This window comes from Onychostruthus taczanowskii, unplaced genomic scaffold, assembly GCF_017590055.1.
Source record: "Onychostruthus taczanowskii isolate IOZ18803 unplaced genomic scaffold, ASM1759005v1 scaffold16, whole genome shotgun sequence".
Lineage (NCBI taxonomy): Eukaryota > Metazoa > Chordata > Aves > Passeriformes > Passeridae > Onychostruthus > Onychostruthus taczanowskii.
The window spans coordinates 4960269-4987459 of record NW_024498795.1 but is presented as its reverse complement, the minus strand read 5'-3'; the positions used below and the strand labels follow the sequence as shown (position 1 = coordinate 4987459).

General features: G+C 40.6%; 2 protein-coding genes across 12 annotated transcripts in view; one reads left to right on the top strand and one right to left on the bottom strand.

The window, feature by feature from the left end:
- Nucleotides 1–6305, top strand: part of GNAL (G protein subunit alpha L) — a 184272-nt gene extending 177967 nt beyond the window's left edge. For both annotated transcript variants that reach the window (XM_041399394.1, XM_041399395.1), the window contains exon 12: nucleotides 1898–6305. In XM_041399394.1, the coding sequence (XP_041255328.1) occupies nucleotides 1898–2044 (147 nt within the window). In that variant the 3' untranslated portion in view covers nucleotides 2045–6305. The remainder of the gene's footprint in view (nucleotides 1–1897) is intronic.
- On the bottom strand, nucleotides 5155–25231 carry MPPE1 (metallophosphoesterase 1). Of its 10 annotated transcripts, none has more exons than XM_041399397.1 (14): nucleotides 25149–25231; nucleotides 23714–23853; nucleotides 23043–23123; nucleotides 21142–21232; nucleotides 15744–15960; nucleotides 12949–13315; nucleotides 12484–12592; nucleotides 11720–11823; nucleotides 11107–11187; nucleotides 9220–9328; nucleotides 8195–8266; nucleotides 7959–8081; nucleotides 7041–7181; nucleotides 5155–5630 (listed from the first exon to the last, which is right to left on the bottom strand). In XM_041399397.1, the coding sequence occupies exons 6-14, from the start codon at nucleotides 13212–13214 to the stop codon at nucleotides 5448–5450; spliced, it is 1188 nt and encodes a 395-aa protein (XP_041255331.1). In that variant the 5' UTR covers nucleotides 13215–13315; nucleotides 15744–15960; nucleotides 21142–21232; nucleotides 23043–23123; nucleotides 23714–23853; nucleotides 25149–25231; the 3' UTR covers nucleotides 5155–5447. The 10 variants fall into 10 exon arrangements, with proteins under 10 accessions (XP_041255331.1, XP_041255333.1, XP_041255336.1 ...); XM_041399399.1 differs by lacking the exon at nucleotides 23043–23123 and adding an exon at nucleotides 14487–14714; XM_041399402.1 differs by lacking the exon at nucleotides 15744–15960.
- Between the last annotated feature and the right edge of the window lie 1960 nt (nucleotides 25232–27191).

Genomic DNA, 27191 nt, shown 5'->3' with positions numbered 1-27191 from the left:
CTGGAACTGTATCTTGTGGGAAATCCTCTGTTCTTCAACTCAGGCACATCCTTTCTTCTCCCAGACTCTTCCTGGAGGCAGTGTGCGTGTGTGCTCCTGGGTGAGGCTGCTCCCCAGCCCTGTTTTGGTGTTCTGCACACAGAGCTCTCCAGCTGCTGGTATTTTGTTTGGATACATCCCCAGTGTGAATACACCCCTGTTAGAACAGTGGCATGGCCCCTCTGGTTCCTGTCCTGATGGTTTTTACAAAACCTGAATCTGGGAGGTGAAGGAGCTGCTGTTCAAACACATAGACCAGGATTCCTTGAATTTGTATGTCATCCTGACCCCTGCAGTGTGGGGATGCCAGAATTAAATATTCCTGCCTGGAAAGCAAATATTCTTTCATCAGTGTCCCAGGGGATTTTTTTTCCCCCTGTGAACTGGTGCTGAGTAACACACTACTAATTCAAAGTGAGTGTCGAGTAGGGGTGACAATTCTGCATTTATCTTCAAATGAGAGGACTGCAAGAGCTGTCAGGTGACAAAAACAGACAGCCCCCTAGTATTTTGAAAATACATCCTTTGGCATGCTGTGTATGTAACCAGGACACTGTGGACAGCTTATTGCCATAGACATGAGTGAAATCAGTGCATGATAAACACAAGCAGACAGTTCTTAGTAGTTTTCATGAAGTTAAGCCTCAAACTAGGTATTGAAAGTAGCATGGTAAGAAAATAATTCTTAGACTGTATATGAACACCCCTGTGTAATCAGTGTTGAATGTGTAATACTACCTAAATTACCTGGAAAAGTCTGCAATTGCTTGTTGATCTAATTATGTAAATTATGGCTTCTAACTGGCTATGGTTTTGCATATCTGTAGCTTCAGGTATTTGAAAGGTCAAACCTACATGTAAAATAAATCCTGTGTTAAAAATATATGGTGTAGCTAGAGTGAGATGGAACACTGTCTTTTGTTGTTTAGCTAGAGTAATTTATAATAAAATTTAGCAAATAGTTATAAAAATCATTATCCTAAAAACTGACCTTCTGCTTTCCTGATATTTTGTTTATATTCTGTAAGATAATGATCTAGAATGGATTTATATTTGTCAGTCCTATAGTAATACAGAATAAAAATTAGGATTTTTTTTAGTATGTGTTTTAAGATTTTGGGGAATTTTAAGAAGATAACCATGGGCAAAGTGATGCTAGAGCTTTAAGTTAGAACCTAAAAAGTTGTGCAGTAACCTTGAGAAAATGTAATTCTGCATGGTCTGATTTTACTAGATTTTTGCATGTTTTACTACTCTAAGTGAACCCAGCCACTCTGGTGATAATTTCACCAAATTCTGAGCTCAATGATGATACCAATCCTTCAGCTGGCTTAATAGATGCTCTAAGTGAAAGTAAGTTCAGAGGCCCGCGCACAAGAAGCAGAAGCAGTAGAATGCTGTTCTCTGCCGCTGCTGGCTCCACAACGGGGAGGGTTTTGGTTTTGTGTTGCTGATTTAAAACAAGAGTTCAAGAATTTGCCACATGATGGCACCAAAAAAAGAAAACAATTCCTGGGGCAGCTGCATGGCAGGCTGCACAGCTGTCAGCAGCACAGGTTTGGCTGCACAGTGATGCACAAATGGCGACAGCCTGTGCAGCTAAGGATGGCATCCGTGGCTCCCACAAAGGACTCCTGCCTGACCCCAGTATCCATAATGTTTTGTAATCTTCATTTCAGATTTGTCATTCACACTGACCAGGCCACAGCCCTCCCTTCTTTCTGTTTACTTTGTTTAGTGATCTATATGCAGATTTCCCAGGGTTCTTGGTTCCCCCAAGTCCGTAGACTGCTGAGATATGAAATTTCTCATGGCATGGCACCTGATGCTTTTGTTTTTTGCCTCCCTGTTTCCACAGAGGATAAGTACAGCGAGCGGAGACGGCCGGCATTACTGCTACCCACACTTCACGTGCGCAGTGGACACAGAAAACATCCGCAGAGTGTTCAACGACTGCCGAGACATCATCCAGAGGATGCACCTCCGCCAGTACGAACTCTTGTGAGGGGATCACCGTGGAACCTGTGGTTTTAAATTCTTTGCTCCTTACTCTTTCTCTTGATACTACCCCACACAGGGTGGAAGAATATACTATAGAAATGTCAGTCTCTTCACTTTGTTTACTTTTAATTGTTTAACCTTAAAGCTGATTTGAAGCAAGTTTGGGTTATTTTTCCCTTCATGCTTTTTGGGACTATTTTTGTGCTTTATTTTGACATGCCACTTCTTCGTCATTCCACTAAGCCCTTTGGCTACCTCTGTTCCCTTAGGTTTTTGTTTTTTTTAAAACTGAACGTGACCTGCTAAATTTTTTCCAGTGGGTTAACCTCAGTTCAGACCGGTATGTCATCTGGATGACACTGAAGTCATACCTATCCCTCTGTGTGGGTTTCCTTTTTAACATGACATTGAAGAGTACTTGATGGGTGAAAAAAAGATTAATGCACTTTGTATCAGGTTATTAAATACTGTTGAGGAAGTAGACACACAATGTAGCAGCACCACAATATTTATTACTCTGTCACAGTTTTTAGCATTTCTGAGTTGCAGGTCAACTGATAAAGTGACCTCCTCTTTTAAGCCGTTACTGGCACAGGAAGTAGAGTAGATAATGAGAGGAACGGTGAAGACAAAGCAATTTTTCTGGGGTTTTGGAGCTAAGTGTCTCTGCACACCTCAGGCATTCGAATTACAGCTACTTTTCAGCCTGTTGCATCTAGGCAGAAAATTTACCACCCTCACTTATGTTATTTGTGCTGTCCACAAATGATCCTTTTAGTTCCGATCATTCTTGGACAACAGTCCTCTCCCTATATATATTTTTTTGTTTTACTGCTGGTTTATTATATTGTACAGACTGTAAAATGTAATATTATTTTGTACAACTTTATTGAAGAAAAATACTTGTAGAAGATCTTTGTGCCTTGATTATGGCTGTACCTGTAAAATGAGCTAAGATGTAAGTATGTTTTTGATTGCGCTGTACAGCTTGATGTCAACCTTACCTGCAGCAGTGACTGGAGGTAAGAACTTTATCTGTAGAGTTTAGGGGTTTTTTTCTGGTTTATATAAAAATGCTCTTTAGTATAAAAATTATAAATTATGCAAATTAACCACTTACCTTTCCAAGTAAGGTATTACAGTCACCGGATGTTGCAGCAAACATGCCTTTCTCTTTTGAAGTCTCAGCTTTAAAACATTGGAATTCATTCAAGTGTCCAAATTGCAACCTGGTGTTGTTTTAATGGGAAACAAGGATTTTTTTTCTTTTTCTTTCTTCTTCTTCTTTTTTTTTTTTTTTTTTTTTTTTTTTTTTTTTTTTGTCCTTTATATTTAGAAAATATGTTTGGTAATTCTTTGGTCATTCATAGAACTTCACAATTGCACAGACCGATTGTGAATGTGTAAAGCACCATTCTATAGAGCTCTTCAATCTTTGTACCAACAGCGGCTTTCATTGTGCAAGTAAATAGCGAGAAAGAAGATAAAAAAAAAAAAAGGTGTATAAACCCTTGTGTCTGGCCTAAGAGAATTACAAGATGACATTTTTATTTCTCTTTTAATAAAGAGACACATTAGAAAATTATTTTATTTTAAATATTGTAGAATCAAAATGTGTGAATATTTCTCAAACTTGAATAATTTATGCAAATGACATTCTCAAAACAAGTTGTGGTACAGTACAATATATAAAAAGCAAGAATTGCTGTAGCAATAAGGCATGTCCTTTTTAGTAACTATAACACTGCTTTATATTTTATACATAGGTGTTTTATGTCTGTGACTATATACTTTTCCTGTGTCCAAGATAACCTGTACAAATGTCTAAAATTACAGTTGCAATAACAGAAACCTAGAGAAGTGTTAGACTACATTACTTTATAGAATGTTTTACCACACTTGGGACCATTCCCCCCACTTCATTTTAAATTTAGGGAGAGATGAAGAGCTAACACAGTCCGCACACTGGCATATAAATCAGCAGGTTTTATTAACTTTTTACTGTCTTGTTATTAGTTATAAACCCCAATCTGTCATCTTTTTAAAATCAGACTACAGTCCAATTGAGAACTTGTTTCCAGTTGAATATAAAACAATCCCATTTTAGATACTCTAATATGACCATTTTCTCTTCCCAGAAATTTTTATGTTTAATTTAGTCATATTTCCTAAAAAGTGAAAGGCTGGGTGGAATAAGCTAACAGTAAACAGAATTCTCTTATTTCTCATGCCAAAGAAAGTAATAGAATGAATAACAAAAGATAGTAGGTTTTTTTTAACTAGCCCCAGGAGTTCAGGTTAGAGCTCCCAGCCTCTGCAGGACCATCAGCAGGAAAACTGGTCCTGGTGTGAAGTAGTCCTTCTGTTTTTTCTGGGGTGGGTGGGGAGCAGCAGTAGGCTTGTCCCACCTTCCCCCACACACTGGAGACGCTGAGTTCAGATTTTATCTTTGTGGCACAGCTGGTGGCCTCTGCTTCCCCACAGAGGAGCTAGTGCAGTTCAAAATGTGACACTACACTAAAGTCAACCGAACTTGTGGAATGTAAAATAAGGTGCATTCCTATCCCTGGCTGTAGACTGAGGGCTGAGGCATAGGATAATGTTACTGCAGCTGTATTTGACCTTCCTTCTTGCAGGAGATCAGCAACTGGAGGGCCCCTCACCACAGATCTCTGGGATGCAATAGGGCCCTCTTTTTTTAAGCTCATCATAGCACATCTTTTTGAAAGCAGCAGCTTGAGGTGTCACCCTACCTTTTTTTTTTTAAGCAGTTTTCAAGTGTGTATCAGCAAACTGGATCCTTGAGCTTCTTCCCTGTGTTGTCTGGTAGATGGAGAACTGCAAATTATAGTCAGCTAACAATTTACTGTGTCAGGAACCAGAAGATTTCTTGTCCCAAACCACAGTCCCTTACACACAACACTATAAAAAGGTTATGGAAATCCACATATCTCAGTGCTGATGCATCCAGATTCTGCCTGACCCTAACAAACACAACTATGACATTTGAAGGGCCATGCAGCAATAAAACAGAGAAACATTTCCAGTTTGCAAGATTCAGCCTCCACCAGGGTAAGACACAAGTGCAGACAAGTGATGAGGCTATAGGATTTACATAATGTACAGTTACACTTTTAATATACATATTTGATACAAAAATTATAGCAGGAAAAGGACTCATTTGATTGTCGAATACAGTATTTTTGTACAGCATGAAACGTTCATTTCAGTTAATTATTTATCCTGTAGTAGTCATATCAGCTGTATAGGACTTCTATGGTATGTGTAAATGCAACCTGCCTTCAGACTAGCAATCAAATTAGGTCATTTGCTGGCATGAATATAGTCTGATGTTTGACTGTTCTCAGCTTTGGTATTTCAGTGACTGAATGCAGATGTCTGGCTCTTCATACTGCTTTATGCTTACTGATTAAACGCTGAGCAAAATAAAACGGTGGAGTGAGAAGCTGAACATGAGCTAGTACCAGGATCACAAGCAGAGCACCTGCTGCACAGTAGATAGTGAAGACTCTGCTCTCAAATGGAAGGAAGCATTTTTGGAGGGAGAAGTCAGTTGGTGTTATGCTGCCCTGGAAAAGAAATGAAGACTGTCACTTTGCTGTGTTACAGTGGGTTCTGAATCAGGAGTGAACACCACAGCTGTCAGATCTCCAATTTCTAAATCCCTGTGTTGGGTGGCAAGGGTTGGGGCCAGTTTTCTAGTACCAGTGCCTTCTCCAGGGGGCTGAAGAGTCCATACCTTGTGGTGCTGGGCACTGACTGGAATATTCACCAGGCCAACATTAGCCCAGAGGCCAATCTTCCCATCTAGCATAAACAAAGAGCTGGGCTCCTCATCTGATTTGCCTTCAAGAGAAGCCTAACTTTAGCTGCTGCAAATCCACCAGGAAGGAGCCTTTCCAGGCTGAAGTTAGGTTTTGTGAATGTGCCCCTTCCTTCCCCAAGCCCTCCTCCTTACCCAGTACATGCTGCAAAAACACACGTTGGCTAATCCAAATTAGGAATATGAACTTCAGCAACAAAGAACTTTGTTGGGTTTTGGCTTGACTTTGCAGTTTAAATTACAGTTTACAGCAGATCGAGGCTGAGGAGTTCAAACAGTAGTGAAGAGGATGCCACTTTAATTAGCCAACCTCTTGTTTTGCAGTGAAGATGTGCTGTCTGGCGTGTGCAGAGTGCGTGTGCAGTTTGAAGGCAGCTACTCTCAGGACTATGAAATAAACAGAACTACTTTCAACATCAAATATTAACAGTTGCATAAAATGAATTTAAACATATGGGGTTATCTGTGTATTAAGCAGCCTAAACTCAACAGCAGTAAAACATACATAAAAGATTTCCCCCTCCAAGTCACAGACTACTCTATGAACAGATTGTAGGTTTTGCTTCTTACTCCAAGTTTCTAAGAGTTCTGTTTTATTTTTGAACTGGGGAACTAATTGATTTACCTCTAAGGATATACTGAGCACTGGAACTGCCTGCACAAGCAGAACCAACACACTGTATGTGAACTGGCAACGAGGAGGCAGACTGTGGGCACGTCACAAACACTTTCACTGCATTAACGCACACGTTTGAAAACCGTGATCACCGTGCAAAAGGGTCTGAGGTGGATACAGTCTTGTTTTCACAGCTGGTAAATCAGCCAAGCCAAACTGGTCTTTCTGCTGTTCAGTGCACAATACTGATTATTTTTACAAGTCAATAGTTTACAGTGCACTCTCTTTCTAAGAAAATGTACCCAGATACTAATTAGGTCTTTAGCAGCATTGCTTTGTACCACACAGAACATGTGGCTCCCACAGATGTACTTTATAAAGTGGATGCAGTGTACTGAGTGGGTTGGGTGGGTAGGCAGTTTTTTTTTATTATTTTTCGTTTTTACAGGTAGAATCAGTTTTTAAAAATAATAGCTGACTGCCATGTTGATTTATCTATGAAAGTTATCTGACAAAAATAAAAAAAAAATTAAAACTTACCATGATGAAACTAGGATTGTTTCTATTCCTCCAACTGAATGATGGGACACTGATTTCTGGAATTTTCCCTGCGTGCAGCACTTCACAAGCACTATGAGTGTGCCCACTGAGAATCAGACGGGGCTGAAACCACCATAGCAGCTGGAACGCAAAATAGTAAAGCACAAAAATTAGTCACAGCTAAAAAGAAATTGAACTTAAAAACCTCTTTTTTTTTTTTCCTTTGAACATATGGCAATTCTTATGTGTTTACAAAGTGTTTCCTGTAAACTTCTGTTTTCCAGTAAGAAATCTGTTGGTATTGCAATATCAGTCATACCCATTTAGGCCTGATCCCAAGTACTGGGCTTTTTTTTTCATACAGATCAGAACAAAGGCAACAGCATGCTGTGGATATCACAAAGAGAAAAACTTTGGGTTTAGTAAAAAATTTTCTTATCTAAGGAAGAATCTCAACAAGCTTTAAGTAAAGACATTTATGCAGAAGGAAAGAAACAATGACCATTGAGTTTTAAGGGAATATTTTAAATTTTCTTGTTACTAATTCAACAGAAATTATGCTTGCAAAGTATTGGAAAACTGTGGCTTCATCCACGTTATTGACAGGTGTGTCAATAATTTACACAGTACAGAAAATACAGAATGCTGAAGTGGAGGTAATGGCAGCACAGCAGATTTAAGAGTGCCAAGACTTAGGAGCTGTCCCTGGGAATCCTGGCAGGACCAAGGCCATGGTGGTGAGGATCCTCAGGGGAGCAGCTCTAACAAGCAGCCTCTCCCAGGCCTCATTAGACAGGAGCAGCTGTGCTCTGTTTATCTCAGCCAACAGCCTTACCACAATTTTTTAATCTATTTATATCTACAGTCATGTCCCCCTCTCACCCACCCACTGCCACTCAAGTTCCCAAGAAATCAAACCTTTTGTGATGCCTCTTGAGACAGTACATCATACTTTTCTTTAAAGGGGATGTTTTTCTCCTCTGGAGGAGCAGAATCTTCTCCAGTGCATTCAGCATCACTTTTCCGATAGAGAGGGTAATGCTGGGAGTAATTAAAAGCAAGGATTAGTTGTTAATGATCCAGCCTTTCTGGAACAGTAATAAATCCACAAAAACAACATGTCAATACGTTGCCTCCCCCCACTTCTAACACACCTGTAAAAGGATGGGTTCTGAAGCTGGAAGCTTTTCCACATCACTGCATCTTTTGTTGGAATGATTTGGTTTCTGTGAACAAAATGAAGTCATAGAAGGAGTGAAGATAATTAAGCAATAGCTAGGTTTTAAGGGGTTAGGGAGGGTGAGGTTGTTGTTGGATATGATTTTTGTTGTATGTTATTATCTGAGCTAAACTGCTTTTTGTTAAGCAGTTTAGATCAGATACTACCCACTGTAAGAACTCCTAACAGCTTTACTGTGGACTAGTGAAACTCCCCATTCTGTACGTGCTGTAAATACAGCTGTGCTCTTTCTGACTGTGATGCCTTAAGTTTTAGCTCTTATATTTTTCAGATTCTGTGCTGCTTTAGTGTACAGTTTTGAGCTTCATCAACTACAGAAAGCAGCAGATCTCTGCACCAACAAGGCAAAGGAGTTTGAGGGCAGCCCAAGGGAAATAGAGTCTGGCCATTTTTCCACTGGGAGCTGGTTTCCTGATTGACTGCCAGCCCAGTCAGTCATGCTGCCTACTGTGCATCCAGTCAGCCTGTGAAAAAGGGAAGAGGAAGGAAATACAAGAAGTAATTTGATATGGTGAAAAAATACAATTAAAACACTACTAGGGTATGAGGAAAGCATTGCAGTAGAATCAGGAAACTAAAAGAACATGCTTGAAGGCTATAAAACAGAATAATATCCATAAATATAAATGCAGGATTGTGTATCTGGAGTCAAAGGGAGGGTTACAGAACTGCCATTGCTCGGAACACAGGAAATTACACTGTTGGCAGCACTGACAAGGAAGTTGACACCATTAGTGCTAAGCAACGCTGTTAATAGTTAAGTAAACATGGTTAAGAGCAATGTGAGGGGGGAGAAAGACTTGCTAACAAGTTGCACTGTGAACTGGAAGCAGATTTTTTCGGTGGAGTCTGGTTGTATCCTGGCTATGCTACAGTATCAGCATTCCCATTGTGGCAGAGGAGTCTCTGGCTGTAGTCAGATCTTCAATAATCTCTTACCTGCTGGGAGCAATTCAGTTTGTGAGAAAGTGCCACAAGTTTTGCCTCTGAGGTACGGCAGACAGCACAGCCATCGCCCTCCATGGCCACACTGTTCACTAGGACAAAGCTGGAAAATACCAGGGGGTGGGCTAAGAGAAATGGGGAGGACAGGAAGGCATTTGTTGTTCATGCACACGTGTGGGATAAACTTCATTTTATAAAATGCAACTGTTCCTAAGTTGGACATAGCTCAACAAAGCAGCAGAATGTAACAGCTCCTGAAATTGTGTGTTACAGATCTTCCTCTGAGTATCTGTGCCACAGCCATGTCTCTGCCTGGTTGGCACCTTTATACAGTTGTTAATTAGATTGCACAATGTACCTTATGCTTCATGCTTACACTAAAGATTTTTTTTTATTTTAATGGATACTTAAGTTGTATTCTAGTGGAATGTTAGAAGTTCATCACTAAACTAAATTCTGAGGGAAAGGAGAACTTGCTTCTCTCCCCACACAGTTTAGACCTCAGAGACAGAATTTGAGACATTGAATTTCTTCAGACCAACTGAAAAGCAGAACAGCACTGCATTTGGGTGACTGCGCTGAACAAACTTAGTTTTGTACTTCGTGGTCTCTGACACAAAAAGCAGGATTTTATTCTTAATGAAAGGTTTCCCTGTAGATTTCAAATCACCTTAAGTTCTGCCACAAGATTCACACCCGTTTAGTCTCACATTCAGCTTGAGCTACATCCCCAGTTCAATTCAGTCTGTTTAAAAGACAAAAATAAGCTGAATGCTTCACTTAAGAGATACTAGTCAATAGTAAAACAAAAATTAATTCTCTTTTAGCAAATTAAGCTGCTTTTATAACATAGATTTGTTGTAAAATAGTTTATTTAGGAATATTTATTTTAGGAATATTAATAATGTAGCTCATTGCAGTTAATGGATACCAGACAGGCAATCTACAACTGCATACAAGAATTCTGCTATGCTGTTTTATCAAAGGAGACATGGAGATGTTCCTTAATAATTATTTTTTAAACAGCTGAAATACATATCTTGAGTACCCCACATCTGCATGATAAGCAACAGCTTTATACTGAGCTTTCATGAAGCTCAGAAATCTTCCTAAAATAGACACAACCATTTCCAGACCTGTTCAGAATTTTTAATTAAACATTTATCTGTTTGCTTAATTAAGGGAACCAGTGTAAACCTGTAGGTTTTGAATCTCACATTTCCACAAGTGGGTACAACCCAAGGGCACACATGCCAAACACAGAGCGGCGACGGGCCTTCCCTTCCTGACTCTGAGACTTCAGCACCTTTCCACAAACCCAGCACTGCATTCCCTCTTCGTTTCCTGCGCGGTGTCTGGAGGTAACAGCGCACGGCAGCCAAGTGCAGCCACGGGGACACAGCTGTGAGAACAAACCGAACCGAGGTCTGCTCGAAGCCAAAACCAGCTCGAGCGTTACTACCCCACCTTGTGGAAAAACTGCAGACACACAACTGCTGTGTTCCCAAATTCCTCAAACAAGGGTTAAGTTCTGCAGACTAAAGTTATTAAAATTAATGAAACTCCTAATTTATAAACACAGAGGGGGGTTGGTTCATGTTTCTTTATCCTGCTATGTTTACAGCCATGGCTCATTACCTGCTGCAAGGAAGTATAAAGTCACACCAGAGAAATGGATTCTGACTCCACAGTACTTTTCCATTTAAAAGGAAATTGTTAGACTTTACATAGCTCTAAGTATAGCTTCCTGTCCGTATCAAACTACAGGTCTGTACAAAGTGTTTGAGGTTTAACACATCATAAGGTAGGTGATTAAAAAAAACAGGCTCTAAGTGAAGCATTCCCGTAATATTTCATTAGAAAAAAATGAAATATACTCACTTTATTCCTTTCCGAGTTATCAGCTTTCCTGAAGTAAAGTTGAAAACCTTTTCAAATCGATTTACCTTGTAAGTAGTCATTCTGTGTCACAGAGCAAAAATACAACTGAGGTAAGAAATTGCCATTGGAACTCAGCTGACACAGCGGCTTTACAGTTTGCTGACCACTCATGCAGCTTGCTGCTCCATTATCCAGCTCACACAATCACTCAGGAAACTCACAGGGATGCTCTGACACCTCTTGTATCCTCCAGCCCCTCCCACCAGTGCAAGCACCAGCAGAGTGAGGGCATTTACACTCTCCTGTGCTAACAGGAGTGGGAATATGCTCAGGTGCCTTTCTAAGGAGAAGGCCCAAAACGAGGAAAAGGAGCTTCAAGGATTCCATGTCAGTGCAGAAGGATCAGCTCTGAACAACCCTCATACGGCCAGAGAAGCATAAACCTGTTTTGTGCACAGGTCTTACTCTAAATTACAACCCTTTCTAATTTGATCATGATCCAAAAGTTCCCATAAAACCACAACACAGGTGCCTCAGACCCTGCACAGTTACTGTGGGCACGCTGACCCTTCATTCTTGGCACTTGTGTACTCCTGGCACTGACGAGACTCACTCGTAATGGAATCCGATGTCGTGGTTCCCAGCGATGACCACCAGCTCCGTAAAAACTGAATGCTGGAACATTTTCCGGAACCTCCTGACATCATCTGCCCAGGCCTGCAGGAGAATAACAGAAGAAGAAATCGGTGCTGTTCCACAGCATCAAAGGTTTTGTAGTGTGTTTGCAAGGCGAGGTTTTGGTACTGGAGGGGCGGCAGGGGTGGCTTCTGTGGGAGCCCCCTCTGTGTCCTACAGAGCCGGTGCCAGCCAGCTCCAAACTGGACCCACCGCTGGCCAAGGCTGGCAGTGCCTCTGGGATAACAGAATAAGGAAGGTGGCAAAAAAGGAATCCCTGCAACTGCAGCCAGAGAGAGGAGTAAGAATTTGTGAGAGGAAGAGCCCTGCAAACACCAAGGTCAGTAAAGGAGGCAGGTCTGTTTGTGTTTTCTCTCCCCTCTCCAGCCAAGGAAGGAAGTGACAGGGCAGCTTTGTTGGGCACTGGTCATCCAGCCAGGGCTGGCCCATCACAAGTGTCTAACACAGAAGCACAAACTCAGAGGTTTACATTGTGTAAGTTTTATAGGAGGCACAAAACTGTCAAGGTACTTCCAAAAATGAAGGAGAATCACAACATTCCAACTCCTATCTGAAAAGCTAGAAACTTCTACCAACAGGACAACTGTAGCAGTATTAAGCAAAGCTTTGCATACCTAATCTGCTTCCATTTCCCTCAAGAAATCCTCATTTTTTGAAACAAGACAGCTGATGATGTCATACCTGAGGTGAGCTCCATTTTCCTTCATCAAAAACATCTCCCAGAATAAAAACAATATCTGGCTGCAGTAACCATAAGGCAGTTTGGAAAGATCTCTCCATTTGCCATTCCCTGAAAGGAAAATACAGAACCAGTTATCACTGCCTTACCTCTGGATCCTCAGCTTTGGATACAGACACATAGCCTGGCAACAGGAATGGGAAACTGGCTCTAATACTGAAATATGAAAATATATTATGAAATCCAAATTAAATACTTAGAAATCAAGTGTAAGGACAGTAGGTGCATCTTACCTGGTGGGTAATTCCACTGTGATACAAGACATGCAAGAAGTAATAGCAGCTTGTTTGTTTTTCATTACAGTTCTAATGAATTGCTGTTTAATAGAACAGTGAATTATTGTCCCATTAGCTACTACTAAAAACTCTAAAACTGGCTAGAGATTATTTTAAAAAATTAATAGTTACCTTCTTAGCTTATCCAGCCAATGTCCTTTGATTTCACCAAGTAGGTGTGTATCAGCTAAAATTATGGCCTTTAGGACTGAATCTTTTTCAGTCATGTGAGCTCCACCTTCCACTTTTGGCCATCGGCATTGAAATATTACCACATAGTAAATTAAAAATTCACAAAATATTAACACTGAGCTGACAAAGCACACAAGTTTCAGCAGAAAACAGAGCCTCCTCTTCAGAGGGAGATTCTTCACAGCAGTCGAGCTAGAACTCAGCATTGCAGTACCAGCATAAGACAATGGCTCTAGTTCTCTTCTCAGATGAAAACAGCTTGGGCTGCTCAAAGGATCACACTGGGCTTTTTGTCAGCACAAAATCCCTGTGGAGAAAATACAAAATAAAATATTCATTGAGTCTGCATTCCCTGTGGAAAGCTACCATGCAAGGCCTACAGTGTTAGCTTCTTGTCACCCTGAAAGGCTTGGGAATATGTAATTGACCTAAAGCATAAAGTTCTCCTCCAGGCACACAGCTGGCCAGCTGAGCACAGAACTGCCCTCGCTCCCACCAGCACCAAGGAAAGCAGATTACAGCCAGCCAGGATCTTGGTGCATGATGCTTTTTTAAGAACTTCACAGTGAAAACACTATGAGTGGGGGTCAAATGTGGGTGAAGACAGAGCTTAGCTTGAACAGCAGCTGCAACAAAGAAAAAAAAAATCCGATAGGATCCATATGGAATCACTGAGGTTAGAAAAGAACCCCAAGACTGAGTCCAAGCCTTAACCCAGCACTGTCAAGTCCACCACTAAACCATGTCCCTCGGTGCCACATCTATACATCTTTTAAATCCCTGCAGGGATTGTGACTACTCCATTCCCTGGGCAGCCTGTTCCAATACAGGACAACCATTTCAGTGAAGAAATTTTTTCTAGAATCTAATCTAAATCTCCACTGGCAAACTTGTGGCCACTTCCTCTTGTCCCATCACTTATTTGGAAGAACAGACCAACACCCCGCTGGCTACAGCCTAATTTCAAGAAGTTGGAGAGAGCAATAAAGTCTCCCCTCAGCCCCCTTTTCTCCAGGCTAAACAACTCCCAGAGTTCTGGCACAAGTGCAGAACATGACTACACCAAATCAATAGCACTACCACCTTTGATACGATTCATTGTAATCTCCAAGAACCAAGGGCAATTCACTATCCCAGAAGTTTACAGGACGACATTTCCAGGAGTGCAGGCACAGATACACAGCTAATTAACTAACACTGCTTCATTTCTGACAAGGGGAAAAGAAACATCTAAGCCTCAGGAAAAAGAAACTTCACTGCAGCTGTAGAGAAACAATTAATGAGCCAAAACTGGTGAGGTAACTGTATTTACTGTTTTCTGCTGCCTTGGATACCTTGTAACCTAAACAGGGAATCTACCCCTTTTGAAACTTGAGTATTTTTTTGTTTCTTCCACAGCCCTTGGCAGGAACACTTTTTCAGGGTAAACATCCATAAGAAAGTATCCCAGCTGAGAGTACAGAGGCACCAGCCCTTACTCTCCAATGAAATCCCTCAATTTCCAGGTCCAGCCTCTCAGGGTCTCAGTCTGAAGAGCACTGCAGGTCTGAAAGCCCCGTCCTTTAGAGGTGAACTCTGTAGCATGGTCACAGTAAAGGGACTCCAGGGGACCTACAGAGATGCTGCTTCACAGGCTCGGGAAGAACTTCCAGAGAAATCCACAAAATGTGGTCCCCCACCCAACAACAGGATTGCAATTTTGCTTTCTACAATAGAAAAAAATCCTACTTTAGGATTAATATCCAGGATGTGAGCAATTACTGAACATAGCATTCAGTGATTAGCAGGCCAAGTCTGAATTAGCTAAATCTGACTACAGCTTTGAATATTTGGTACCTTTTAAAATTTATACTCTACATATCAGGAAAATTGGGACAAAATTACAAACCCATACAAAATTAGTGGATTGTTTCTAAAATCTTGGCCTCAGTTATATGCAGAACACAAAACAAAGTTAAATTGCTTCACTGTCCTGAGAACTAGCCCATTTGATTTATGACTCATGGAAAGTTAATACTGACACATGATGATTATTATATTATTTTTCCAACCAAAACCACTACTTGATAATAGCCACTTATTTTCAAACACAAGCTTCCCTTATCAGCACTACAAAATACTTATTTGAGACAAAGAACCACCAGCCTGCACCATGAAACATTTCTAATATGCATTATCAAACAGTAGCATGACTAATACTTAATTGCATGGAATTCAGTTCTACCTAAACTTGGTTTAGCAGGAGAAAGCCACTGGCCAAATGTCACAAATTCCACAATACGTGGAACTACACATATAAACTGATTAACCTGTTTAATACTCCTCTTGCCTGCACTTTGAATAGCAAACAAAATAACAACACCTTAATTGTACATCTCACAAGGAGGAAAGATCAAAGCACAGGAATCTGCTAAATGGCACAGCAACCAGGACAAAAAGACAGGCAAATTCTTATCCAAAGAATGTTATTATCCATAAATTTATATGGCTTTATCCTGCAAAGTAGGAAGTAGTGCTTATTTGGAAGTAGACTTTGGTAGTCTGAAACAGTCTCCTCTTCCAACAAAACCAGCATTAATTTGGATAGAAAATGCCAATAAGTTAACTTGCATTAGCCATAAAATAGATCCAGAAAATAAATAAATAAATAAATAAATAAATAGATATCACAGCTTCAAGAGCAAACTGATACTGTCAAGTTTAAAAAAAAAGATACCCACACCAACAAACCAAACCTGCAATCAGTAGAATATAAAAATATCTTCAAGGCAGAACTGCCATTTTCAGAAGTCACAGGCAGCAACAGACACAATCAGTGCCCCAGAGCCGGTCACTTCCACATGCATTCCTCCTCCGGCGTTCCTGCCGCTAATTGTCACCGTCTGGGGAGTTGTGCCGCAGATGCGGAGCTTGCCACAGGTGCCCCATCTGCACCCTACACCGCCAGCCTTCCTGATAGTGAAAGGAAAAGCGGAAAGGGAAATAAAAAAAAGAAAAAAAAAAAAACCCAACCCAACCTCATAGACAGGCAGCGATGCAGATCGAGCTGAAAGACAGCTCCTGCTACTGGCTGAGAGAAATCCCTGCCCACCTCGCTCTGCCACCTGCCCGCCCACGGCTGCTCCGCTCCGCTCCCATCCCATCCCCTCCCGTCCCATCCCAGCGACCTCCGCCGGGGCTGCACCGCCGCTGCTGGCTGGAGCTGCGGCCCCGCGCGTCGCTGCCGCGCCCCCTCTCAAGGCTCATTTCTCTCGTTAGAGCAGATTTCCCCACCACAGCTGGGAGACCTTAGTTATGAGAAAAGACTGAAGGATTCCTCACTGCTTCTTGCTCTGCACGACATTTAAAAATCAGCCTGTGGACGAGGACAATTACTGAATCATTTAACAACGGGGCCAAAGTGTAAACATGCTGAAAGTGTAACTTTACACCACAACACTGGGAGGGAAAAGACTCCAGTAACTGGCACTGCTTCCTCCTCCAGCATTCATGCTTATTTTACTCATTAGCAAATGTTACAAACATTTCTGCACTTATAACTCTCTGTTATACACGCTATCCTCCTTATTATCTTCCAGGAGGTTTACTGGCAACACAGATTTGCATTGCTCCTCTTTTGTTTCCCTTCCCCATCTCTTGTTCAGAACATTATCCAGTTTTAATTTACAATGAGCCAAGAATGAAACAAGGGAACACAGTGGTCTACAGCCAGAGCAGGCACAAGCAGTTCTGGAGCTTTACCCTATCACTTAGTGAATATGCAACTCCGAACACCGCACACGCTTTGAGGCCAATTTCTTTATTAAATTACAGCTGCATAAAACTCTCCTAACAAACCAAGTGGGACACAAGAGTCTTAATCCTACTCCTAATCCTATCCCTCGGGAGTGTCCGTGTACTTTTAGGAAGCTAAAGAAGCTGTATTAGGTTATAAACAAGTCTTTCTACCCTAAGCAGTTCTCAATCAACTTCATCCACCACCACAATGTCACAAAGGCAGAGATTTACACCTTTCAGAAAAACATTGTTCTGTACTGTAACTATGTTAAACTTTCCTTACATGTCATTACAAACAAGTTGAGATTCAAATCTCCCAAGGTTCTGAAGCTACACTTGTAACTGGGAGTTGTCTCTTTTCATTCCCTGCTCGCCCTCCCTGAAGCAACACAACATTTCTGCCTTGTGGACTGTGACTTTCTGCACTCCCACTTTCCTTTTCAGCTCTTCAAACACCAGAGTTCTTCACGTACCTCACTCTTGAATCAAAGAATTCTTCTTTTGGTGATGCAAAATGCTCTGAACATACTTTCCAATTCTGAACACTAAATCCTTCCTTCATCCACAATTTTTCACTTATTATTGGGATTGAAGAAAAATTTCAAGCAGAGATTTAGCATTTTTCTTTTAAGAAACCCCTCTGCAATAATTTAATGATAGAATTAATTTCTGTTTGCATTAGTACCTCCTTAGTGCTGAAATTCATGCAGACTGACAAATCTACACAGACACTTTGATTTTATGTAGCTTACAGAAAAGGATAAATTGGGAAATTCTGAAAAATAAAACAATTTCATTCTGGTTTCACAACCAGAATATATTCTGCAAGTGTGAAAGAGATGGGTTTGAAACTTAGTTGAAGTTATGCAGATCACAGTTTATTTAAAAATATATAAACAAACAAAAAAATCAAGGTCACAAAATACATTTCCAAGCACTTGTCATATTGAGATCACATTACTGAATCCATATTATCAAACTATGGTACCACTTAAGCTATGGTAGGTTTAAATGTTGCAGTAATTATAAAATTATGTAGAAACTCTACCCGGCATTAAATTACCCAGTAGTTACAAATGTGCTGTAAAAGGAAGTCCATATATTACACTGATTTGCTTCAAGCACTTTTCATACTCATTGTTCAGTTTCACAGATTCCTGTACAGCATGTTTTAGATCTTCTACCTCTTCAAAAAAATCCTAGAAAAACCCAAAAATATTCACCTTAAACTTTTTTTTTCAAAAGCATTCTCAGTAAGAGCTAGTCAGCAGCTCAGTTATTCCAAGACACTTTCTATATTTTTACCAGTGTATGGCTGAGTTATGCAAACAGCTATGGTGAGATACAGCAATCAACTACAACCTTAGATAATAATTTAATAATTTCTGCCCTGAGCACACAAGTAGAGTACAAGTTATGTTAGAGGCTGGAATACAGACTAGTAATAGGAAAGACCAGTTTTAAAAAGGGAAAAATATGGATTTACCAGCCAGCTACAAAATGACAGTTCAATATGACAAGGGAATAATGTCACATTCTAATCCTTTGTAAATCAGAAATTGTTGGGAAATATATGGACAGAAGAGTATAATCACCCAAGACTTCATTTCACCAATCCTTGAATGTTCTAGGTACCAAAATAACAATGTATCTACCTATAACCATCTATATTTGACATTCTCCTCCCTATTGCAGCATTTTTTAAATGAACAGCTACATACATATAACATACAGCAACTTTAAACTACCTTAAAAAGGAACCACTGATAAAAAGCCACATCCTCAAGTTCATGTATCTCTCTTGCAAGATGAAGCTCTCAGCCACACATTGTCCCTGATTCCCAAACACAGGGATCTAGAACTCACCCTGGCTTGATGTTCTGCAAATTACACATCCAATGAGCTATCACCCTCTTTTACTGTTACCTCTGCAATTAACACCATAATGTTATTTACTTTGGGAGAAAGGACCGCAAGGTAAGAAAAGAGATTCTTCAAAAAAAAAAAAATCCGCAACAACAAAACAAAAAGACTTGAGGAATAAGCAAAAATCAGTTTAAACAATTTGCTGCTGAAAATAAAACCTTATGTCAGTACATTAAACTGAGTCTGCTATAGTTAAGTAAGAGCTCATAATCTTGTTACATAACTTAAAGAATTACCAAATGTTCACATTTTCAATTTTTACACCTATAGATCTAAGAAAAAATTCAAAGCCTCTGCCCTCCCTAAACTTGGTCAGAGGCATAAACTTCTGTCAGAGGCATAACTTTGACATCCTTAAGCTCAAGAGAAAATAGTCTTCCTTAGCTGGGTAGCCCTTCAGGACATCAATGTTTCAAGGAGTCACTCATTTCCATCTCTCTCAGAATGCTATACACTGGGTTTTTATCTATTTTACTTTATAACAACATATATCCAGCCTAAAGAAGTTTCAGTTCAGGCAGAAAAGTTAAGTTTTTCAAAAATCACCTACTCTTAAGCTTGTCTTAAAATAAATTACCTTGTCTAATCCAGCTAATTCATTTTTTAGTGCTCTCTTTTCTGCAGACAACTTTCCATTTTCTTTCTTCAGCTTTTTAATCTCCTTCAACAATAGCTCTATATTCAAATGAAAAAATGTAGAGTTCAACCATTACAGTCAACCTCCCCCTCATATGAATCATATTACAGCTAAAGAGCTGCCTACCTTTTGTGATATTAGAAAATTATAGTTCAGCTTCTCAAAGTACCTTTTTCATAAAGTGATTTATTCTTAAGAACAGCATATTCCCAGGTACTATGAAAGATATCAGGATCTGCCAGTTGGATAATCTGGATCTGCCAGATTCTTAGATGTGGGATTATTTTACAATCCACAAAACACACATCACATGTTTCGATTATCTTTTTCAGGCTCATGAGAGGGTCACATCAGCCCTTGCTGATACACATTTCCTGAAATTTATGCCTACATTATATGATCTCATCCATCTCTTTTCTATGCTTTGAAGTGGAAGAGGATCACACCTTAAATTCTGGATTTGATTATGAGAGGAAGAACGTACTGAAACCAGCACTGCCCAGGCTTGGCCAATGTTTTAAGGCTAAAAACAGGTTATTCTGTGACTCAGTGTCTGAAAACCAAAGGCTGGTGCAGCAAACATTATTATTAAGAGATCTGCACAGATACATCTTACTAGAATAAATACCAGCACTAAATACAGCCACGCACTCCCACCTCTGATTACAACAACAGATCAGTTTCAGAAAAAGAGAAAACAGCAAAGTTTTATCACAAACAAATGCAAGGAGGAATCCCAGATTACAAAATGCCATTTTTACACAACCGGTTTTCAAAAACAAAAAAAAAAACATTTTAGCTACTGCTGGTTGAAGGAGAAGAAATAGCCTGGAGTGGCTTCTGGATCAGAAATAAAATGCATTCCCTCTGCTGGGCGTACTGGAAGGAACATCATCAGAATTAACTGCACCATTACCTAAGTACCTACTGCAACAGGCTTCCTTCTCTGCAGAAATGTCCTTGTGAGAAGTTACTCCTCCCTCTGGGGTTTGACTTCTTTTTCTAGAAAGAGCACTAGTTTTCCAATAAATCTTTTTACATTCCAGTTGCTCAATTCTTTGCCTCTGCTCTTGAAGATTGTGCTCTAGCTCATTAATTTTAATCTGTCAAGAAAATCTTTTTAAAATGCATAGAAAAAATGCAGCTCAACTGAACACAATTGGAAACATAACTCATCAAATGCAAACCTAGCATTTTCAACTGCTGATTTAAAAACAACATTCACCCAAAGGGTCTGAAAGGAAAAAAAACCAAGCACAAATGAGGAAATTAGACTGGTCAGCTGCAATGCTCGATCCAGGCCTGAAGAGGCAATAATCTCTTGAAGCTTCTAGAACTGCTCCTGGCCACACAACCCTACCTTCACTCCAGTCATGATGCCAGACTCTTTGCACAGCAGAGCCACAGACCTTGCTACCCAAAAGAACACTCTTTGTCTTCATCTGGTTTGCCTTCTGCTGAATTTCTGAGAAAAATCAGCTCATGACACATGCAGAAGAATACCAGGGCTGGTGCAAAAGAGCTCACAAGGTGCATATACAATTGGAAGGAGGGGTAGGCAGATGAGTAAAGAAAAAACAAGGGAAGGGGAGACATCTTTCTGCTACAGACAGACCAGTGACAGAGTTCAGTTTTAAAGGGAACTACAGGCTACCCTCCAGTATCCCTGCCATGGGAAACTAACTATAAAAAGAAAAGCATGGTCTCATTTCACAAATGTAAGAATTACTTTTCAGTCTCCCTAAAAGCTTTTGTTGGGCTGTTTAATACCAACTCCAACAAATTCTACTTACAGTGAGATTTTTAATTGCTTCACTTTGCTCCTTGTTTGTTTTGGTTTCTTTAACATAACGTTTCTGTAGCTCATTATACATCTGAAGCAGTCTAAAATAGAAATGCATAAATTGCTGTAAAACATGAAAGATGACAAAATGTGGCATCATTTATGGTAAAAGTATTAGAGATGCCCCACAGAGATTACTTGGCCTGTAGCTGTGCTGCAGAGACTCGTAATAGAAATATTTAAGATGGCAGTGAATGAAATGTGACTGTCAACACAGAAAGAGAAAGCACCAGAAAATAACAGCAAAGCAAGTTAAAAGAATGGTTTGTATGATGGCAAAGAATCCTTTTTACTCGGCCAGACTGAGGATCCTGTTGTTTTTGTCCAGCACACATGGCCACACCCCAATTAAACCTCAGTGCAAATCACTCTTTGAGGGAAGACAACAGCAACAGGAGGCTGGCAGTGATTTTGCAGCATGTCAAATACAGCATTCCTCTCCCCATCAGTACAACAGGAATAGCAAAAGGACACTTCTAAAGGATTTTAAAAAATTTGTCCAGCACAAATCAGGAACCGCATGATGAGGACACATGAGGCAGTTCCCAGCTTTCTGTGTTGCACAAAACATCTCATTGCTTTCCAAGTGTGTGGGTGTGAGGATATGAGTGAATGAAATCTATGTGAAAATGAGTGGGTAAAATAAATGTCAGATAAACAGATTAGGGCTGTTAGCTTTCCCTCTGATATTATTTTGCATCATGTTCTGCTGTACTAATTTCCTACCATATTTCATAGCATTCAGCAAACATACACGAGGCCCACAATTTAGCTGATGGACATGAGCAGACATTTTTCCTGTTTTTTTAGGAATTACTGTAAGAGCTGCCATTCATAATAAGTCATGACTGCATACCACAAGCAGGATGAGTAATACTGCAGCACAGCACAGCTTTGTGAAAGAACACACAAACAAAAGCTAGGAAAAAAAGCTAGGTCGGGTTATCTATGCAATGTAACACAAGGCAGGTACAGCACTCAATTCAAAGACTAACTTGGACTTCTTCCATATGAGCACCTAACTAGGAACTCAATTTGAGCCCAGAGCCAGTCACCCAGCCTTCCTATGTAACTATGCATCTTGCAAAGAGAGTCCAGCACACTGTAAAGATATTTTTTTAACAAAAACAAAATGGGTCTTCTACAGCCACCTAAAGGAAACACTAAAAACAGGGCACTTGGCCAAAGAGCAACAGAGATCTGTGTAAGATCCACATTTTACAATTTTACAATCAAGTCATAGAGGGACAGAGCAATACTTTACGTAGCTTGCCTAGTTGTTAAAATGATCCAGTATATTTTTTCTTAAGGACAGAATTGTAGCTTTTGCATCAGAAAAGCAGTTACAAGACTTGAATTCTATCACTTATTGGCAAACTACAGTAAGTAGTGGCTCAGCTCTAAAATTATTAGACTGAAAAGCAGAACTGCTTCTCTAGGTTATTTCAAAATCAGCCTATAAATTTTATATGCACAAAACAGTGAGCAATATAAAATGAGGTGAGAAGGGTTCCACAAAATAGATGTGAAACTACGAAATTCTAGGTTAAAAAATCTACAAAAAAGATCATATGTGTGCACAAAGACACATAAAGGAGGTTCCTAGCTCATTGACTTTTTCTCAATGAACTACTTGAGAAAGAAATCCAGTTTGCCCTTTGCTTGGTGCTATTTTCAAGTTTAACCCAAGATTTTGTAATTATTTTTAACATGTGAATGATTTCCCACTGTTTCAAAGGCTGAAAGCCACTTGCATAACAGCTTTAAAAAAAATCAACTGACTTAACCATGAACATTTTCTACACTACAGAGAAGAATAATTCTGTGAAGAAGCAGCTTCCAAGAACTCACCTGACACTGTCACTCTCTAGAACCATATCCTTGCTGTCTCCACCCTTATGCCATAAATGGGCTTCTGTTTGAACCTGAACACTTAATTGAAACAAACACAACAGCTTCATAAAATCATATTTCACCAATTTAATTTAATTCAAGCAACTGAAAAAGGCCAAATTACAGTCTGATTTTATGGTAGAGGTTTCCAGGCAGGATCATAAAAACACCGAAACTTAAGCCTTGGAAGATTTTTGTGAACTGGAGTGTAAATCCTGGCAAAACACTCTCCAAACCACTAGCAACTACAGTTTTTCTGGCCCTTAGGTTCTAAATCTTTTAAACAGCATTGATGCTACTCAACTTTTCTTTATCTTACAGCTTTTTGGTGGAAAAATAGTGTAAAAGCCTTTGTAGTTCGATAGAGAGAGCGTACTGGCTAAGCTGGAAGTATTACTTTTTGATGTTAAAACTGTTTCATTCACTACAATAAATGTTGTACAAGATGCCCCAGATCCTTTGTTCCTCTACAGACCCCCAGCATTTTCCACCCCACCATCCTGTTCACAGATGGCTCCTTAAAATACACATAGCAGATAATGCCCAGCTCATCTTAAGGTCATGCAAATAAAAGTCCTGAAACGCTGCACTTCTTTTGATGCAAAAGAGAAATGTTTGACAATTCTTACTCTCTGCTTGTGCCACAGACATGCATTAACTGCTGCAGATGCAGTTGTTCCTGAATCTGACCCAGATTCCTTTCTAGCTCCTTATTTTTTATGTGTAGTTTTTTCACCTTCTTGACTAACTGCTCATTTTCATCAGCGAGCTGAAAAGGAAGAGAATTGAAAAACGAAAAATCAAGGAACACTTTCAAATCAAATACTAATTAAGCTGATAACGCTTCAAATAAAAACCCTCTCCCAAAGACTTTACTACATTTTTTCTAAACCATAGAAGCATCTAAAAGGAAAATGGTAGGAAAAGCAACTGGCTGGATTTGACTACAACAAACTTCTTTAACAGGTATCTATTAAAGGTGTCTAATATAACTTCGTCATTCATTAAGGAACGTAGGGAACTGGTTTTGCATTGAAAATTAATCACAGAGGGACAAAGCACCCAAGTTAAACTGTCAACACCAGCTCTGCAACTAAGCTGGTGTTTATTTTTGATTTAACCTCACCAGAGACAGAAAGGCAGCCACGACAGCTGAACTTCTTGCGTGCAAGCCTACTGGACCTTGCCCAGCAGTATGCAGCCATACATATATATTTTATATATATATATATACACACAAACATATATATATGATATTATAGTAATTTGAGACAATATCTACCTATATGCATTTTGTGTATATAATTATATGTGCTATTCATTAATGTATATATAATATATATGTATATATTTATTGCATATATAACATATAAAGCTATATATAAGGCAATATATTATACATATGTAATACATATAACGGTATTTATAGCTATATATATAACATATATAGGGTTTGCATATATATATAGCATTTATATGTACATATATTAATTAATGTGTATATAATATATAAAGCTATATATAAGGCAATATATTATACATACGTAATACATATAACGGTATTTATAGTTATATATATAACATATATATGTTATATATATATAATATACATATATATAACATATATAACTATAGGGTATGCATATATATAGCATTTATGTGTGCGTATTGCATATATAACATATAAAGCTATATATAAGGCAATATATTATACATAGAATTGTATTTACAGTTATATATATAACATATATATGTTATATATATATTATATATATATAACATGTATAACTATAGGGTATGCATATATATATAGCATTTATGTGTGCACATGTGTGTATATATATGTATGTACATACATAAAACTATTATTTACATATATATATAGAGATAGATAGATAGATATAGATATAGATATAAAAGTGTATTGCTCTATCCTACAGGGTACTGATCAAACCCGATGCCCTGGGCCAGCACCGAGCCCCGCTGCACTCTCAGCCTGAGCTCGGCGCCGAAGGCAAACCCGGCCCAGCTCCTGGGGCTCCCGGGAGCAGGGGCCGCACTCACTTGGAGGCACCTGTGTACGACGGGCAGCGCCATGGCGAGCGCCGGGAGAGGCCGGGAGAGGCCACGCCAGGCCACGCCAGGCCCCGGGATAGGCCGGGATAGGCCACCGGAGGATGCCAGGATGGGCGGGATGAGGCCCAGGATAGGCCGGGACGGGCCTGGGAGAAGCCGCAAGCAGGGACGTCAGAGCCGAGCGACGCCAGGCGCTTCGGGTGCGCCGCCGCCGCCGCCCTCCCTGCGGGCCGGAGCGGAGCTTTCCCTGGCCCGGGGCGGCCGGGCCTGCTCCGGCACCGGCTGCGGCCGGCGGGGAAACGCCCCCGTCCCTTTTCCATTGTCATTAGTGCGGTGGAATAAGGCGTGTTTTGTTCACTAAGAGATCAAAGCAGATTGTGAGAGTACATAACAGGAAACAGACCCTCGTCTCTTGAATATATTCCCCCTGCTCAATGACCTTTGAGTTTCGGGAAGGCAAGCAATAATAGCAAATAAGGCAAGGGCAGCCCAGAGGACACCTGAGGAAGACTACTGGCCTTCATCCAAAGACCACCAGGAGGCAGAATACGACCCCCTGGCAACAGGGGCACACATGAGCAGAGAACAACCCGGAGGACCGTCGGAAATGAAGGAAATGAAGCAGCGTAAAGCGGCAAGGGAACCGACCACGGTCGCGGCAGCTGGCGGAGCGGGGACTCCCCTGTCGCCCAGCGCTGATATTTGCCTATGCCTTGCTTGCTGTAATTAATAAATTCCTTTTAATTCGATCACACCGTTTAAGTGTGTCTCAGTCTATCACAATTTGGTGCCGTGACTCGGATGGGAATGCTACGGTAGGACGGACTTGCCGGGGAGGCGCCCCACCACTGGTGGCCTCGGTAAGTCTTGTACCTTATCCCACTCCCACCGACGAACCTAAATTCAAGGCATTAAGCAAAGGAGGACCGGTCGACCCTATAAACTTTGTGCACAAAGGTCCGGACGAAGACGCAGGACGCGTGAGTATCTGTGCTAAGGGAATCCGTTCGGTCGGGGTCGGCTATCCTGGAGTGTTGCGAGTGGCAGGCAGCTCGGACTCCCCGAGTGAGTGTGGACCGTCAGTGGTGCGAGGTTCCCATTGCCCGCAGGGAAAAAGCAAGCCCTCTGTACCTGTAAAACTTCCTCCAGTACCAAGGGGGAGTCCACTAGGGTTTATGTTAGATAATTGGAAACATTACCCTAGCACGGGGGGTAAGGTTAAGGCCAAAATGATTCATTATTGCTTTGAGATATGGGGAGGAAAGCAGATATCACGAAATGTTTACTGGCCCATCTTCGGGTCAGCAGAAGATTGGGTCAGGCAAGATTTGAATTTATGGGTCAGTACTAAAACTCCCTTCAGCCAGGAAGAAAGTGATTGTGCTAAAATGTGGGTAGAAAGGCCCAGCGACGGGGTACATCTCTTTCTTTGAAGGAAAAACCAGAAGGCACAGGCCCCAAGAAAAAGAATAAAAAAGAAGTCCCCCTAGTTCCACCCCCTTATATACCTGCACCCCCGCAAGCCCCCACCGCACCTCCTACCCAAGCCCAGACCGGGGACTTGGAGGATGAGGACCCGGTAATCCCTCCTTACCTTTTTGAACCAGGGGGGCCGAGGACGAGGAGCAGAACCAGACAACACAACCTCTACCCACTCAGAGAAATGCCCATGGGAGGGCCCCAGCCAGGCATTGCTTGTATTTCGGTTCCCCTTAGCTCAGAAGACGTAAGAGACTTCAAAAAGGAGATGGGGAGTCTGCTTGAAGACCCTTTGGGAGTTGCGGAAAGACTAGACCAATTCCTAGGCCCAAATACCTATACCTGGGAGGAATTACAGGCAATGGATTGATAATTATAGCAATAAAGTAAAATTTTTATACAACAAACTCAGTCAGGATGGGCTATTGAAATGGAGCAGGGAGGATGAGCAACAACTAGAACAACTGCAGCATGATTTAATAAATGCCCCAGTCCTAAGCTTGCCAGATCTAAAAAGGCCATTCTGTCTGTGTATCAACACTGAGAACGGCA